The sequence below is a fragment of the Neopsephotus bourkii genome, unplaced genomic scaffold (genome assembly GCF_033783945.1).
Source record: "Neopsephotus bourkii isolate Nb327-2 ecotype Australia unplaced genomic scaffold, CSIRO-AGI_Nbou_v1 NB_1287, whole genome shotgun sequence".
NCBI classification, from domain to species: domain Eukaryota; kingdom Metazoa; phylum Chordata; class Aves; order Psittaciformes; family Psittacidae; genus Neopsephotus; species Neopsephotus bourkii.
Window position 1 is genome coordinate 1,597,700 of NW_026901771.1, and position 15,620 is coordinate 1,613,319.

A 15,620-nucleotide genomic window follows, 5' to 3' on the forward strand; every position below is an offset into this window, starting at 1 on the left:
GGTTTGCAGGATAAAAGTGCAGAAATGCTTTAGTTTCAAACAACTTCAGTTTCTCTCCAGCGATGTCAAATTGTCTCCCTTTGACTGTGTCACTTAATTTTGTCAGGACTTTTATGAAAAGATTAAGTAGAACAACTTAAATGTTATTTAGAATACATTATGTTTTAAAAACTCAATAATAAACCAGGAGATTAAATAAAATACCCCTTTTGAATTAGTAAAAGACACAGAGTTATCAAAAAAGAACAAGGAAGTCCAAACAAAAAAATCTCAACTTTTTCTGCCATTCGTGAATCCATCAGAGTGTGCAGCAGATCTAAATATTTCAGATCTGCATGTTGGGGGCATCCTTTAAATCAGTGTGACAAAGGCTTCAAACATTAAATTGTTTATAGAATTAGACATATATGAGTATGTTACAAGAACCCTAGGACTGTAAAGCAAGGCTCTGAGCGTGCAGACCAGAGTGAAAGTCATCTGCATAGCCTTCATTTGCAGTCCCCATGGGCACTGTAATTCAGTTTTTACTTGCATGCTCCTCTTGTGTGTGTTCACCAGAACCACTGCCTCATTCACGGATTGGTACGGGAAGTGTTCAGTGATTGGGCAAGTGCCCTGTGTTTTCCATCACTCATTTAAATGCTCACAAAGAAGACATCTTACTGACCTAGCAACTTCCTAGCTCAGCTCCTCTGTTATCATCTTACTATAGCTATGCAAAAATATGTTACCACCCTTATTTAATCCCCGCCGTGACCATTAGTTCTCATAGTTGAAGCATATGTAACTTTTTCTCTGCTCTTCTCTTCTGTGTGTGGGTAGTATCTGCCCTGGGTACAAGGTCTTCCCTGTGTGCAAAGATACAGCTGCACTGGAGGCTGGCTTTAGAAAAGGGATTGATGCAGTTCCAGGTACATGGTGGGCTAGATTAACGTGGAAGGCATTAATAAGGTCCTAGCCCAGTGAATTTGGACTGTTTCCTGAAAAGGTTGGGAATTACTGATCTTTGTAGCTCATTGATTTAAGAAAGGGCAGGAAATTGCTACATGGCTGCAGCTGTGGGGAGGGCTCAGTAAGGCTCTCTGCTGATGTAAAGAGGAATTAAAATCTTTAAGGTATTACACATCAAAGAGAGCAGCCTGAGGCCTTAGGAAGAAAAAACAGGCAAAGGTATTTGCAAGCATATATAGCAGTCAGGAGCCTGCCTCACAAGCAGTGGTCTGGCTAAGGTTGCACTGCTGTTGTCAGCTAGTGGAGGACATTCTAATGCTCAGCTGCTCCCTTTGAAGAGGACATGTACATAGATGTGCACATAGGAAAGAGAAAAGCATTAAGGTCCAAGCCATGCCTTGAAAAGGCTCTCCAAATGGGACTTTTCTTAACTGTGCTGGCTAGCTTCTCTTCCTCTTGTGAATTTGTAATCTCGTCAGGATCACTGGTCAGCTGGAGTTCCAATCTTGGTGCTCTGTAGCTTTCCACATCCTCACAGCCTTGATTAGCTACTGTGCATCAGGCTGGACGTGGAGAACGTCCCACTGAAATTGTAGGCCTCCTTTGAAAAAGAAACAGGGTAATTTGAAAAAGGGACCATTTGTGAAGCAGACAAGTGTAGCATGTATCCAAGAGGTTTTCGGAGAACCCCTCTTAAGCCACTTCTTTCCTAGGACATTTCCTTTCTGCCTTCTGTTGAGGCTTTTCCATGAAATGGAGATTGATGTTCTTCCTTCACTTACTTTGTATCCTGTTATTGCTTCACTGTTGTTGCCTGCTGCAGAAATTATGGAGTCAACTGTTGTTTTTAAAAAGAGTTTCCAGTTAAAATCTTTCACTTTCATCAACTCACAGCCTCCCTCTATAGTTCCTTGTAACTATGGTCTCTCTTCATTAGTGTAAGACACTGTTAAAAACCTTCTGCTCTGGGGACACTCCATCATGATGGAACTGCCTGTATCCATCTGGGTGAGCAATTTTTTTCACAGATCCCTTTTTGGATCGATCTCCTTCAGTTGTTTGCATGATTGTATCCTTCACAGCTGACTGCACCAGTCCTTCTGCAGGGAGAAGGAGCAGTGAGGTATTTCAGAGGGAAACAACTTGGTAGCTGGACATTGTTTTGCACTCAAACTGTGCTAACTAATGGTGTTCAATCATTTAGCCTTTAGCCCTGATGGATGGAGTTAGCCTGTGTTGGAAGGTCAAGTCTTACCCGCTCACTAGAGATTCCTTCTACACCATTTTTGGTCCCTCTCTGCTTTATCTGCAAAAGCACATAAAGCATCTGTAAAAGTGGAACAAGACAACTAGTCCTGGTGGTGAAAGGATACCTACATAGTACATGTATGAGGCAGGCATTAACTGCTTTCCTGAACTTCCAGAGACTGAGAACCAGAGGCTTTGACACATGAAGCTCAGCTCGCTAAATGTTTGGGTAGAGAAGGTGCAGATTTAATGCCAACAGAACCTTTTTTTGGAGACTGAGTAAAGTTCATCTGACAGTGGGATGCGTGCAGAAGCCCCTTATCCAGGAGGAAACCTGCAGGAACAAGAGTCAGGAAATGCAGCAGGGTCATGGAAGAATAAAACCCTAAGCTGACAGCAAGCAACAGCGCTTTTCTTTCAGATGTGGGCAGCTGAGGTGAATAGAAGTTGTTTGTGTTGGAAATGCTCCTTGAGCTTTTGTCTAGGATAAGAGAGCCAGGAGGGTGCTTGGAGCCAGTAGTTTGGCTTCCCCTGTGAACAATGCAGTGATGACCTGAATCCTGCGTGCAGTGGGAATGGCAAGGTCGGCCATATGGGATGGATTATGGAGGTGCACAGATAGCTTGTACATCTTTTTTCATTTTTCAGACAATGGAACTGTTTCATTTATTGCCTATTATTAAAACTTTATAGCACTAAATATAAAAGAATGAATGAAAAAGAGAATTTTGGATACATTTTAAAGGACTGACCTTATTAAAATGAAGCTGGCAGTGAGTCCTCTTCTGATACTTTTTTTTACTTCCTTCATAAAGATGGTGTGAGAGGGGAGGGTTTATGGCCTGATAAACAGTTTGAAGTGAATTTTTCAGCACAGTTTTTGGAAGAAAGAGTGGATGACATATGCATAATGTCCATCACACTTGGTACCAGCAGCCCTCACCAAAGCCCAGAAAGAAGCTGCTGACAGTTCAGAAATGCTGAAAACAGCATTTGTTGCTGCCCCAAAATGTCTCTTCATTGGCAATGTGGGGTTTGTTTCCCCTGTTAGGGGCTAGAACACACACAGAATAGCACTTCAGTATTTCTGCTGACTACAAGAGCACTGCTCTTCTGTCCTGTGGTGGAGGTCTGTGATGTGGCTCTGGATATCTTGGTACCAGATCAGTGTCATAAACTGCTATGGGAGAGAGGGTTTTTAGAATTGACAGCACTGGAGTTTCTTGATTCCCATCACCTCATCTCAACATTTGCTTTCAAAAACAGGAATACATCACAGTCAGAAGAAAAAAGATACCTTGAAAGGCTGTGGTTAGAGTGGTAAAATCAGTCACAGAAAGGTGGTGTGCCTTCTCACCAAAGCTGCTTTCTACATGGCTGCAAGTTCTTTTTCTGCAAGACTCTATACATGGGGTGAAATGTGCCTCACAGTTTAGCTAGCATGTGAGGCTGCCGTCTCATGGGTCTTGTCTGATGCATGGAAGGATACAAAAGTTCAGTAAGGATGTGTTCTGCTTAGATACTGCTTCAAAAACACTCATAACGTTTGTTCTGCACAAACAAACGAACAAATCAACAGGAAAAAAGGATGATCTAGTATATAGGGACTTAAACTTGTGCATAGGGGAACTGGACATAACTTTGAGCTCTGTCACCCACATACTCAGAGAGGGTGTTTTATAGGGCATGTTCAACATGTGCACAGCTAGGAGTGAGTAAAGGGCTCTCATTTGGGACAGGAAGAGGAAAGAGGTGGCTTTAAGCCAGATGTGGAGTTTGGCATCCATTCTTCAGGCACCTGTGGCTGCAGAGGTGCCCTCAGCATTACAGGGCAATCGGGGAATCCAGTGAAGCCACAGTGTTGCTACTGGCAGTTGCAATATGGAAAAGGGAGGTAGACAGCAACTCCACAACAAAGAGGCTGTTCTAGACCTGCTCCCCTGGAGCGGGAGGATGTGGGTTCCTAGTCACATTTTTCCTTTCCCTGGCATACAGGGCAGGAATAGAGCAGATTTGCAAGCTGCTCTGGTAACCCCACTGCTGCCATTTGCCCTCTCAGGCACAGTGGAGTCCAACCCTTGACAGCACTATATAACTCCTAATTTATTCTTTTATTTCTTTTTGTTATTCCCCCATTCTTTCTCTTTTTTTTTTTTTCCTTTTTCTTTTAGAAGTACAAAATCTAAGGTGATTGCAAGAACTGAATTGATACAGGGGAAAGTGGTAGACAGAGAGCTAGAAGCTTAGAACTATGAATAAGCCTGATCTGAAACTGATGCAGGCTTCAGGCAGAGGCAGGGTAATAGCTTTAACATGCATTGACTGTTTCACTGAGCCACCTCCCATTAGGGCTTGGATTTTACTGGAAGGGAGTCATGAGAGCAGAGCTGGAAGTCAGATGCTGGGGCAGAGTGGTGTTATGTGCACAGGGATCTAATATCTGAGCCAGACTGTGAACAGTGGTTTTAGTGAGCTGGCCTCCTTACTTCCCTGCATGATCCTTGTGGCAGATGCAGAGCAGCTGGATTAGCACAGCTGGACACTTCAGTCTGCATTTCTGCATCTATTACTTGGTTTTAACCACCAAGCTAGGTCCTTCCAACAGCAGGTCTTGTTGCAGAGCAACTTGGTCAATGCATTTTACGTCCCCTGGATATATGGTACCTGGAAGTCCTCCCTCAGTGTTTGCACTGTGGATCATTTCATGAGGCTGCAAAAAGGTGCTGTTCTCTTCCAGGCTGCGTGTGTTGAGAAGCAGATGGAGCCTGAACACGTGCGGCTTTCTCACACAGGGAGCAGAGGAAATCCTGGGGGTGGTACCGGTAGTCAAAGAGCTGCTTTTGCACGTAGAGCCCAGCTTAGCAGATGGGTTCACATTCTGTGCTGCCTTGTTGTCTCTGAGCTCCATGAGCTGGCAGGGGCCACTGTATTAACCAAATAGTTTTGTTGTAATGTGCTCAGCACCAGTGCGAGACTGCTATGCAGAGTTGTCTTCTGTTTCTACTTCTAACAGCTTAGCAGCTAATAAACACCATGCAACAACCTCTCTTCTAAACCTCCTCTTAAAATACAGAGTTTGGTTTGCCAACTCCAATGTATTTAAAGCATCTGAGCTTCCGGGGAGAGTTTGGAAAGTTAACTGAATGAGTGGGGGCACGTGCAGAAGGACATTTTCATAAGCAAAAGGCAGCTCCAGTATCAGCTCAACATCTGATGAGAGGCTCTGGGGATGTTAGAGCCTTTTGCACTGAAAGGGGATATGTTCTCACATTTGGTGAAGCATCTCTAGTCGTGTTCAGTCAGTGCAAGGGCTACAACCTACTGCTAGAAAAGAGGCAGGGGAAGGTGAGGAATGGGGAATGGAGCAATGTGCAGCGTCCACAGAGGGAAATCTTTCCTAGGAAGAAACTCCAGGCAGTTATCTTGTAAAGAAAGGTCTTTTCCTAATAATGCACCTATGTCCTCACTAGAGATGTTCAGCAGACCTAGCATTCTGTGGTGAAATTAAGAACAAATCTGAGACGAGCAGGAGAAGTTTTCAGTTGATTTTGTCTTTTTCTCTTTGGTACTGTCTTTGCGGTGAATTAGGGACCCAAAGCAGAGATGTCACGGATCTTTTATAAAAAGCATCTTATGTATTTCTAGTTGAACTCCAAAACCAAGAAGATTCCCTTTTTGATGGCTTCCCATAGCACTTCAGAACAGTATCCAAAGCTACAAAGTGGTGGGGAAAGGCAATTCACAAAATCTCTGATTCTGTAGGCTGAATCCCAGACTGACCTTGTTTGCATGACAGCTTGCATTCCCAAAGTGTGGAAGCCTGCTTTATGATAAAGTATGTTTTCAGGATCTGGCAGTCATGTGTCCCCTGCAATGCATAAAGTCTGGGATATTTGTTAAACATAAAAAGATTTAAAAGGTTCCAAGAGACTCGTAAGAACTTTTGCAATCCTGCACTTGGGGAATTGCACTTTCCTCCGGTGACCTGTGCGGGAAGGCTTGCTTGAGGAATTCACAGATGCCAAGGTGACCTTTTGGTGGCTGCTGGCAGCCTGTCAAATGAGGTCGGAGCCCTCTTCCCCCAGCGCCAATACCCTTGCCAACTGACTGACATTCTTTTCTGCTTGTTTTATTTTCATTGCACAGGACGGGGCTGGAAGCCATTATGGAGACCTATGCCTTCTGGAGGCCTCCTGTGCGCACTCTCACCTTTGAAGATTTCACTACCATGCAGAAGCAGCAAGGTGAGTGAGCAAAGGGCATGAAAAGAGCTGTAGAAAGGGCACAAGAAGGTGTGCTCTGCTGTGCGTCCTGCTGCTAGAACGGGCATGTCAGATACCTTCTTGAGCCCTTGACTGCTGTGGAAGAGGAGAGAGGATGGGTGGAAATGAAGGACAGGCAGTGCCTTATAGAATCATAGAATAGAATAGTGCGATGAAGTGCAGTGGAGCTGCTTCATCTCCCTAGAGATGGAGTTCAAGAGATAGAAGGAGGAGCAGGATAGAGCATAGGGCTAGGCAAACCAGCCCAAGTCCACAGCATGAGTTAAGTGTGAAGATAGCACAGAGAGGAAAGGCTCCAGCATACCAGACATGTTGTTCTCCATTTATGGTTAACATTTGCCATTTTTGTGAAAACACAAAGCGAAGAAGACCAGAAATGTGCTTTCCCCCAGGATCACATTGCTTTCAAAATTCAGTGGCTTTGCTGGAGAAACTTTCTGTTAGTATGAGTCTGGGAGGAATTATTAGGTAGGCCAAGCATTTTCCGCTTGCTCATGCTGTGTCTTTTCATAGCTTCTGCCCTTTACATCTCTCATTTGTTAAGTAGGGCTTTCATCTCTAGTTTCAGGCTGCATTACTCTACTGTTTTTTTTTCAGGGATAGAACTTCCCCATTCACTTAACTGCAGTCATTTCTCATTAAAAACCACTGGGAATAGAGGTATCAGGGCAACCTGGTCCTTTTTTTATTCCAATATACATGCAAGAAAAGAGACAATCCAAACCCATGTTCAAATGTGACAGTTATGAGGTTAAACATTCAAAATCAAATGCATGCCTTGTGTAGCAAACTCTCCAGCCTCTCATGATGTCACCCCAAAACTTCCCTCTAAACCTTCAATCCATCATGCGGATGGCATGGTCTCCTGTAGAGGGAGAGGAGCACTGGCTGCTGCATCTGCCTATCCTCAGGGCAGAATCAGAAGGGAATCCAGCACAGGAACATTTTCTGGCTGTTCATTCCCCACCCCAGCTCCCTGTGCAATACCCCATAGCCCAGGTCACCTGCTCAATCATTTTCTGGTGGCACAGCACCGGAGGAGGACAGAGCACACTCTTGCTGGCTGCATTAGACTCCCCATGAGTGATCTTTACACAACCACAGTGCAGCATGGGGCAGAGGAAGACATGCACAAACTCAGGGGCTTGTGCTGAGGAGCACTTGTGGTCAGAGATGGGTTAAAGCTGGGATTCAGAGGGGTTTTCATCACCCACCTAAATAGAAACATAACAGCCTCTCCTCTTGGTCACAGTGCTGAGGCAGCCTCCCTCCTCTGTGTCACCCCTCCACGCCTCCCCTTCCATTGCTGATCAGATAACATCCTAATGGCAAGTCCAGCTATTGCTTACGTGGTAAAGTAATATTAGGAAAGGAAAATATTCAATGTATTTTTAGCTTTAATATAGTTTGGCAGCTGAAAAACAAGGAAGCAAGCCAGTACCCTGTGACCATCCAGCTCTGTGCAGACCACCACCACTGCTGTAACGAGTTGATCCCTGGGTTTCAGCAATAGGTGCAAATCCAAGGTACAAGCACTCTATTTTAATTTCTGGTTGCTGGGTCAGGCCCCCAAAGTCAGCACAAGTATATTGGTCTGGAAACTTTGGAGCTGCTGTCAGAAAGAGCAAGAAATGCTGAGATGGCTTTAAGCCACATGTGATTGTTCCCTCCAAACTTAAGATAACCAGGCCGTACTGTGCCCATACCTCTTCATCTCCTTGCTTTCAAGCACTTGAACTGTGTGACAGGTAAGTGAATCACTGATGTTTAATGGCTGACTTCAGCATAAGCTATTGCACCTTGGATACTCTGAGCCCTAGCCAGTTTTTTCATGGAAGTGACTTACCTGGGACTTTGCCCCTCTTTTCCATCTGAAGCTTCAGTGCTCAGAGCTGCATGTTGTTATCTCATACCCTTGCACAGAATCATAGAATACTTAGGGCATATTTATGAATTAGGATTTTCTAGGTTATTATATTAGTAAACAGACACTTTAATTCTAGATCATGATTTTGTCTCCAAAGCTGGGCGAATATGTGGCTTTTTTGAATAAACATTTGAGGACTTCTACGCCTCCATTTTATCCCTTGAATTTCTAGTTGGGAAACTGCCCGGGCTACAGGACACTTCTGGGACTAGATGTGTGTCCACTGCAGCTTAAAAGAAGTGCGCACTTAACTACAGAGAGAAAAGATGGGAGCAGTGAAAGTGACCACAGGCCTAGGAAGAAACATTGTCAGTGAGGGGTGAGTTATGGTTGTTCAACCTGATGAGAAGCGAAAGAGTACATAGTAGTACTGAAATAAGATCCTGTCAGTGGTGTAAGGAAAAAGCAATAGGCTCCAGTTATATGAAACCTGGTGAAGTCCTGGAACAGTTTCCCTGTAGGAACTATGGAATCCAGTCTGGATTTTCTACAGGTGAGTCCCCTTCACTGTGGTAGAAAAAATTACATTTTCTGGGACAGAAGCCTGGGACTTCAGCAGCACAAATCTGGTGCTTTTGTTGCATTCCAGCTAGATTCTTCTGTGCTATGGATTGCTATGGATTCTTAGCGCTTGTTTTGTCACTTGGTAATTTTTTAATGAAATGAAGGTGTTATTTGCCTTTTCCAAAACAGTTTTGTCAAACAAATCCACCTAAATTATTTGTTTAGGTTGGGGGTTTGACCGATAGAAATAACTGTATAGGAGAGATGGATTTTTGGAGGGCACTTAATTTTTTGCCACACATGCCAGCTTGGAAAAGTTAACATTAGTGTATGGTAAGAAATGAGTAGCTGACTGATCTCAGCACTGATGTGATAACTGTGAAAACCCTATTCAGTAAGGACAGTCCTGGTGTTGCTTTGCAGACTGGTTCCAGAACTAACAGTGTAGCTGCTAAAAGAAACAAATCTCATAGAACTGCAAAGTGGTCAGCAATGATGGGGACAGAAGTATGAAGGGCAGTAAGAGATTGCTTGGTAACCTGCCTGCATTCAAACAAAGCACGGCTTTTAGTTCATCCAGATACAATATCATGTCTCTAGAAACAAAATGTGGTACAAATGTACCCACTGAGTGTGCTGGAAAGTGGAAAGTGTTGGCACTGACTGGAATTTGGAGGTCTTGGTAGATAAGCCACTGCACACGCAAAGGACAGTGTAAGTAATACTGTGATAAAAAGAGACATGCTATCTTCTGTGTAAATGAAAAGTAGTGGTAAGTTAGTCTGGACACAATTTCCTAGCTGCAAGCTGTCATTACAACATGGTCTTCTATAGCATGTATTTTTAAAGGGTGAAAAGAGATTAAAGAAGGTTCAGAGAATAAAAAAAAAGATACAATAATTTGTCAGATGGAGAAGATGCCTGAGAACAGAAACTGTTTTCATAGCTGATCAAAAGCATGAAGTACAAAACTGTTGCAGCTTATACTATCTTGCAGAGAGAAGAATGCATGGCAGCTTGTGTCACCCATCCTCAACAGACACTTATGACTGCAATTTCCATGTTTTTATGACACAAATGTGTGGAACATGCTTCATTCAAGTGGCTCTGATTTTTCTACTCTAACTGAATGTTCATCCCATTTTGTGATATGTGTTGAGATAAGGAGAACAGAAGTTCTCCCTCATCCACCTTCATACATGTAACTATTTTATAAGGTTTTATGTCCTTCTTCTGTGCTTCTTACAGTGAATAGTATCAGTCTTTTCAAGTGGGAAGTTTTCCAGATCCTTAATAATTCATTTAAAACCAAGTCTGCACAGAGTATTCCAGATGCATCCACATGATACAATTATTTAAAAGTATTATAATTTTTTCCACATTATCCCTTTTGCCATTCAACATGCATCCTAGTGCAATGCCTATTGGTTTGGCCCAAGCTGTGTGTTGAGCAAGGGCCACAGTGACACACCAAATAGATACTCAGTGCGCTGGATGCAGCTGTTTCATACAAGGATTAAATAACCTTCTAATCTACACAATGACAGCTTTCAGCTGCCACACAAACTAGAAAGCCTGATATCATCCAGTCACACAGATGCCTTATGAGGCTGACTGTAGTGGTCCATAAGCTGTACTTGCATGTGTTGCTGTTGAAATAAAGCAAATCAGTAAGTCTCCGAAGGTCTGTGACCTGAGTGATCACCAGAGCAAGGAGCAGAATATGCTGTTTCTGTCAGTGAAACCCTTTGGCCTGAGAACAAACCCTCTCTTTTGGAGCAGGAAATCCAAAAGTAGCAGCTTTACCAGGGCATGCATCATGTTTGACAAGATCACAGCAGATCTGCAGTGAGTTTGGACAAAAAAAGAAGTTGCCCTGACCAAAATCTTTGCAAGAAATGCTCAGAAAACAGCAGTCCAGAAAAGGCTGACCTTCTGGAGAATGATGTCACTCACCTTGCAGTTTACTTCCTACTAGGGAAAAAGAAGGCTTGGGATTATTGAATACACATGGCAAAGAGATGTGGGGAAAGCCAAGAATCTATTAAAGTCTTTAATTGGAATGTATTTTCAAAATTTAGATTGAACCTCATCCAGATTCTCATTATTAAAAATCTGTGGCTTGGGTTCTTGGTTTTAACAGGGAATAGAACAAAAAAAGAAAAAGAAAAAAAAGGAGAGAGAGAAAAGAAAGAAGAGAGGAAGGGAAAAAGAAAATAAGAGTTTGAGTAACTCTGGATTGTGTCACTTTCCAGGAGTAAAATAGGCCATTGTTGGCTTCTGTGATATACAGTTTCCCACAAAATATTGTGATGAGTAGGTCACTGTCAGTGACTGTTAGGTTTTTCCAGGACATAGAGACTAGAAAGGTGCTGTGACAGTACTAGAATAGTGATTAGTATCTGATCCTTGTTATAGAAGCTGATGATTTATGCAAGAAGCAAAATCAAAGGTATTCAGGAGGCTGGTAAATACAATTGCCTCCTAAGCAGAATTTCAGGAGCAGTATGAGAGTCACAATGTGGTATATCAGCAGGCTTGTGGCACATAAAATTTTATTTCATCATTAGATTACTGCTTTGATACCTCTATACCAAATCCACAAGAGTCAAACGGCTTTGATTGGTGAGTTCTGAAGGCAGCTTTCCATTCAAATGGGGTTTCTTGAAGAAATGCCTTTGGTGAGGACTCTACCAACTGCTCTCAGTAGATTCAACGCGTTCTCCATCAGCTTGAGCATCTATTTTGATCTTGGACTGGAGACCAGAGGTAGAGAGGCCACCTCTTAACAAGTCTGCAAAATTGTCACTGGTGGTTGTTAAGATTAGTATCAAGAGCTGTAAATTTGTCTGCTGGAGGCAAAGAGGGTTATGCTTCTTTCCAGTAAGACATCTGTTGCTATCTCTGGTATCAGTGGGTACCTCTTGTAGCGGCAGGTATGCTCGTATCTCTCAAGCAGTGTGTGTGTAACAAACTGGCCTCCCTCTGAAAGGGAAAGGATCTGCACAAAAGGCGCTCTCTTCTCCCTGTGGAAGAGGTTCAATCTTCTCATTTACTGCTGGAAGGGAGCGATGTTTTCTTGTAGTAGAGATGTGTGCATACACCCTACACTGCATGGACACGTCAGCAGGAGGGAGATAGACACCCTGAGCTGAGCTGTTGCTGCTTTTGCAGCTTCCCTGTCTGTAAACATTACCCTTTGTGGGCAGGCACCACCTCTGTCTTGCCAAAGTTTATCTGTATTGCTTGTTACTAATGTCTTCTTTGGTATAATACACTTCTCTGTGCTGGGGGTGGTGATTAAACAGCTGTCCTCATTGCATTCATCTGAAAACAATACTGTGGCTGCACAAATTTACATTGGTGTTGAGGGAAGACTGAGCCCTCCAGAACATCATCTGAAGGCATCACAGGTGCCTGGAGGCAGAAAGAAGCAAATGACTTTTAAAAGCCTTTCAGTTTATCTGAGATCCCAGATCCCCAAATAGTGTCTCCCAAAAGAGCGGAGCTGCTGATGTCAAAGGAGGATGAACAACCTACAAATACATCTGCTTGGCCACTTGCCTCCTGACAGCAGCCATCAGTTCTCTCAGCAATGCCATCAGGATAATCTGGATGCTGCTTCCCTTTTGAAATCAATTGTGAATGGTCTAGGTTATTGGCAGAGGTCAGATATCTGGGTTTGGTCTCAATTATCTTCTTGAGTCTTTTGACCTTGAAGAGGAGATTGGAAACAGAGCAGCTGTTGCCAGAGTTATTGGGATCAAGCGCTGGTTTCTGCTGCATTCTTCAAATGGCTTGTAGATTGCCTCATTTCAATGAAGCAACAGGGAACAAACTTCCAGCTTCTTCTTGGTTGAGCTGCAGACAGTATTTCTTTAAGGAATGGGCATGTCTGGTGCTTCAAAGTCTCATCTTTCACAGTGAAAGGCTAAAATGCCCTCCCAGATGTGACACAAGGCTCTGAGAGTCAAATTCTGTGGTGCTCCTTGATGACCTGAAAGAAGCCTCAAGCATTCTGTTACTCCAGGGAGGTGTTTGCGTTGAATTCTAATTACTGAGGCCTAAATGTCTGTTATCTCATGGGGATGGTGATCATATTTCATATAAATGTATGGAGAGGGCAATGATACTTTGAAGATTTGCATAATTACCTCGGAGCGGTACATTATTTCGTTACAGATAGAAAGTGCGTGTGCTTTGAGCTTGCCACAATACTGCAACCTTTTCCCTCAGTTCAGAAATTCAGACTCCCAGTGCCTCTGTGGTTTTATAGTTGTTTGTCCTAGTTTTTAATCATTTAATGAGCTGGAGCTCTCAGGTCCTGTGTTGGCCCAAAGCAGATTCCATCAAGATTGACAGGAGAGGTCTGCAATTCAGTTCTCTTACCACCAAATTGTCATGATTTCAGTTAATCTCAGCTGCGAAGTTGCAGCAGCTTCTGTTGTGACTTTCTGAAGGGCTTGTGCCACAGGGAGTCCTTTTCTGCATCCTGTTTTCATTCAGTGTCATCTCCTTTGATACCTTTCATTACATGACCCCATCATCAATGTCTGTGCCCAGTTGATGGTTATAAGCATGAGGGACAGTGCACAGTTATCACAAATGAGCAATTTTCTCCACTAAAGTAGGTACCTGAATTGGTTTCATCTGTCTGTACTTGAAGAAGAGAAACAGGAGGCATTTCTGAAGGAGCTGATATACAGCTCATGCTGCATTGCAACTGTCTGCAAACAAGACAAAATGTCCAACAGGCCTTCTGAGACAAGAATACCATGTGTGTTTATATGAGGAGCAGAAACCCTTGTGTCAAAGACAGTCGGGGGGGGGGGGGGGGACTGGGAAGGGGATGTTGTCTCTTACTGTTTGGGAAAGCCCTCTTCATGCTCTGGATATAGATGGGAAATCAGACATCCCAAATTATACTTTTTGTCCACATTTGAAAAACAGGGTTGGTTTTTTACCATTAGAGCTTCAAGATATTTTATCTTGGAGGATGACTGAGGTATGTTTTATCTCTAACTTTCTGACTGCTCAGTTTGTGTTGCAGAAATCTCTAAGAGCTAAAGGGAAGTAAAGTATTATTCTGAGTTGTTATAAATCTGCCACTAATTCCAGTGAGAAATTTGAGGCAAATTTGTAAGAAAGGTCTTTCTCTATAATTTACTAATCTTAAATAAAATTTCCTTTCATTCGTTGTTTTTGTGCCATACTTACATACTTTCACCCTTAAATCTATTGCTGTAAGCATCTTTTGTGCTCTGTGAGCTGTAGCCCAAAGAACTACAAAGCAGTCTTTATGTTTCCTCTACCAACCCAGAAATTGGCTTGCGGTAGATTTTGGGTCTCATTTGGGCCTTTTAAAGATTTTACCAGCGGATTCATAATTTGATAATTGGCCAAAGGCTCTAGAGAGGAAACAGGCAGCTACGCTCTGTGAAGGCAGAAATGGCTCTCATTCCCATGAAAGTGGGATTTTTTCATTCCTAGGAATGGGGAAAGAACGAAGAGAAGATCCAGCATGTCACCAGGTGGCCCTGCCCTTGCTTAGTGAGAGGACAAAGAAAAGGCGTCAAAGCTGTTTAATTTTCCCAGGCAGTGAAGAGAGAACTCAGAAGGGTAGTGAGGGGACAAGAAGGGTGTGATGAAGAATCTTTTAGTCCTTCTGAAGGTTTTAGACTTGAATTTTGGAAAGCTAGGAATGAGAAAAGAGACCTTAGGCTTCCAGTTATACTTGCAAGGCAAAAGATGTCATGATATATGAGAGCAAGAATGACAACTGATTTTGTGGCATTTAGATGCAAGTGGGTGTCAAGCAGGACTGACGCATAGGCTGCTTGAAGCAGAAATGGATCCAGGCTTCTGCTAGACCTGCCTCTTAAAGGACATGAGATTGGATGATTACAGTGGCACCCATTTGGCCTCATAGTCTATCAGTCAGATCTCCTGGCAATCTGCACAAACCCTCTCTCATTACTGGCTTAGTTTTCCACCTCTGGGCAAATACTTGATTTTTGTTCTGCAACCAAAGGTGCAGTAACTTGGAAGACAAGGAGTAAGTGTCATAAGCCATACTTAGGGTGCATGCATGTGGAAATGCACAGGTCAGGAATGGGATTTTACCCTTTGCAAGTTTGGTTTCCTGTGTGAATGCCATCACATTTACTTACCATTGTGTCTAATGGCAGATCATTGAAAAAAAAATGGTAAGAGTTGGTTTCTTCTGTGCTTTAGAAAGTATCTTTACATAGATGTACATATCTGTAGAGTCTTCACAGAAATCAGACATTTCAGGAGTGACTTAGAGTACATTTGCATGGACAGAATCCTCTGTCTAATGCTCCGTGCTGGCCAGACACATGCCATCTCCCAGCCAGCTCCATTTGGAAAGCTGGAGAGCTGCATTAGAATGGCTCTGTGCCCAAGTGAATATAAACTGCCTCTCAGGAGGGCTTATTCACTCAAATCAAGAGCTAGGAGGAGAGCCTTGAGCCAGATGAATGACGAGTGGCCACGGCCCCTCTTTCCTGTGCTATCAGGTGCTCAGGTACGTGTCTATCACACCATGGAGATACCAGTGTGTTGGGCATGTGTCAGAAGAGGGGCTGTGGCTCCTCCAGGAGACCGATCAGTGAGGTTGTGCACCTATCACTTCCAAGGATCCGGCATTTACGGAATATCCTGCTCACATCTGAAGGTGAGAGAAG

At 43.3% G+C, this 15,620-nt stretch overlaps 1 protein-coding gene across 2 annotated transcripts in view; it reads left to right on the forward strand.

Moving 5' to 3' along the window:
* TBX15 (T-box transcription factor 15) overlaps positions 1 to 15,620 on the forward strand; it is a 94,907-nt gene that overhangs the window by 71,384 nt on the left and 7,903 nt on the right. For both annotated transcript variants that reach the window (XM_061365383.1, XM_061365384.1), the window contains exon 7: positions 6,346 to 6,443. In XM_061365383.1, coding sequence (XP_061221367.1) covers positions 6,346 to 6,443 — 98 coding nt within the window. The remainder of the gene's footprint in view (positions 1 to 6,345; positions 6,444 to 15,620) is intronic.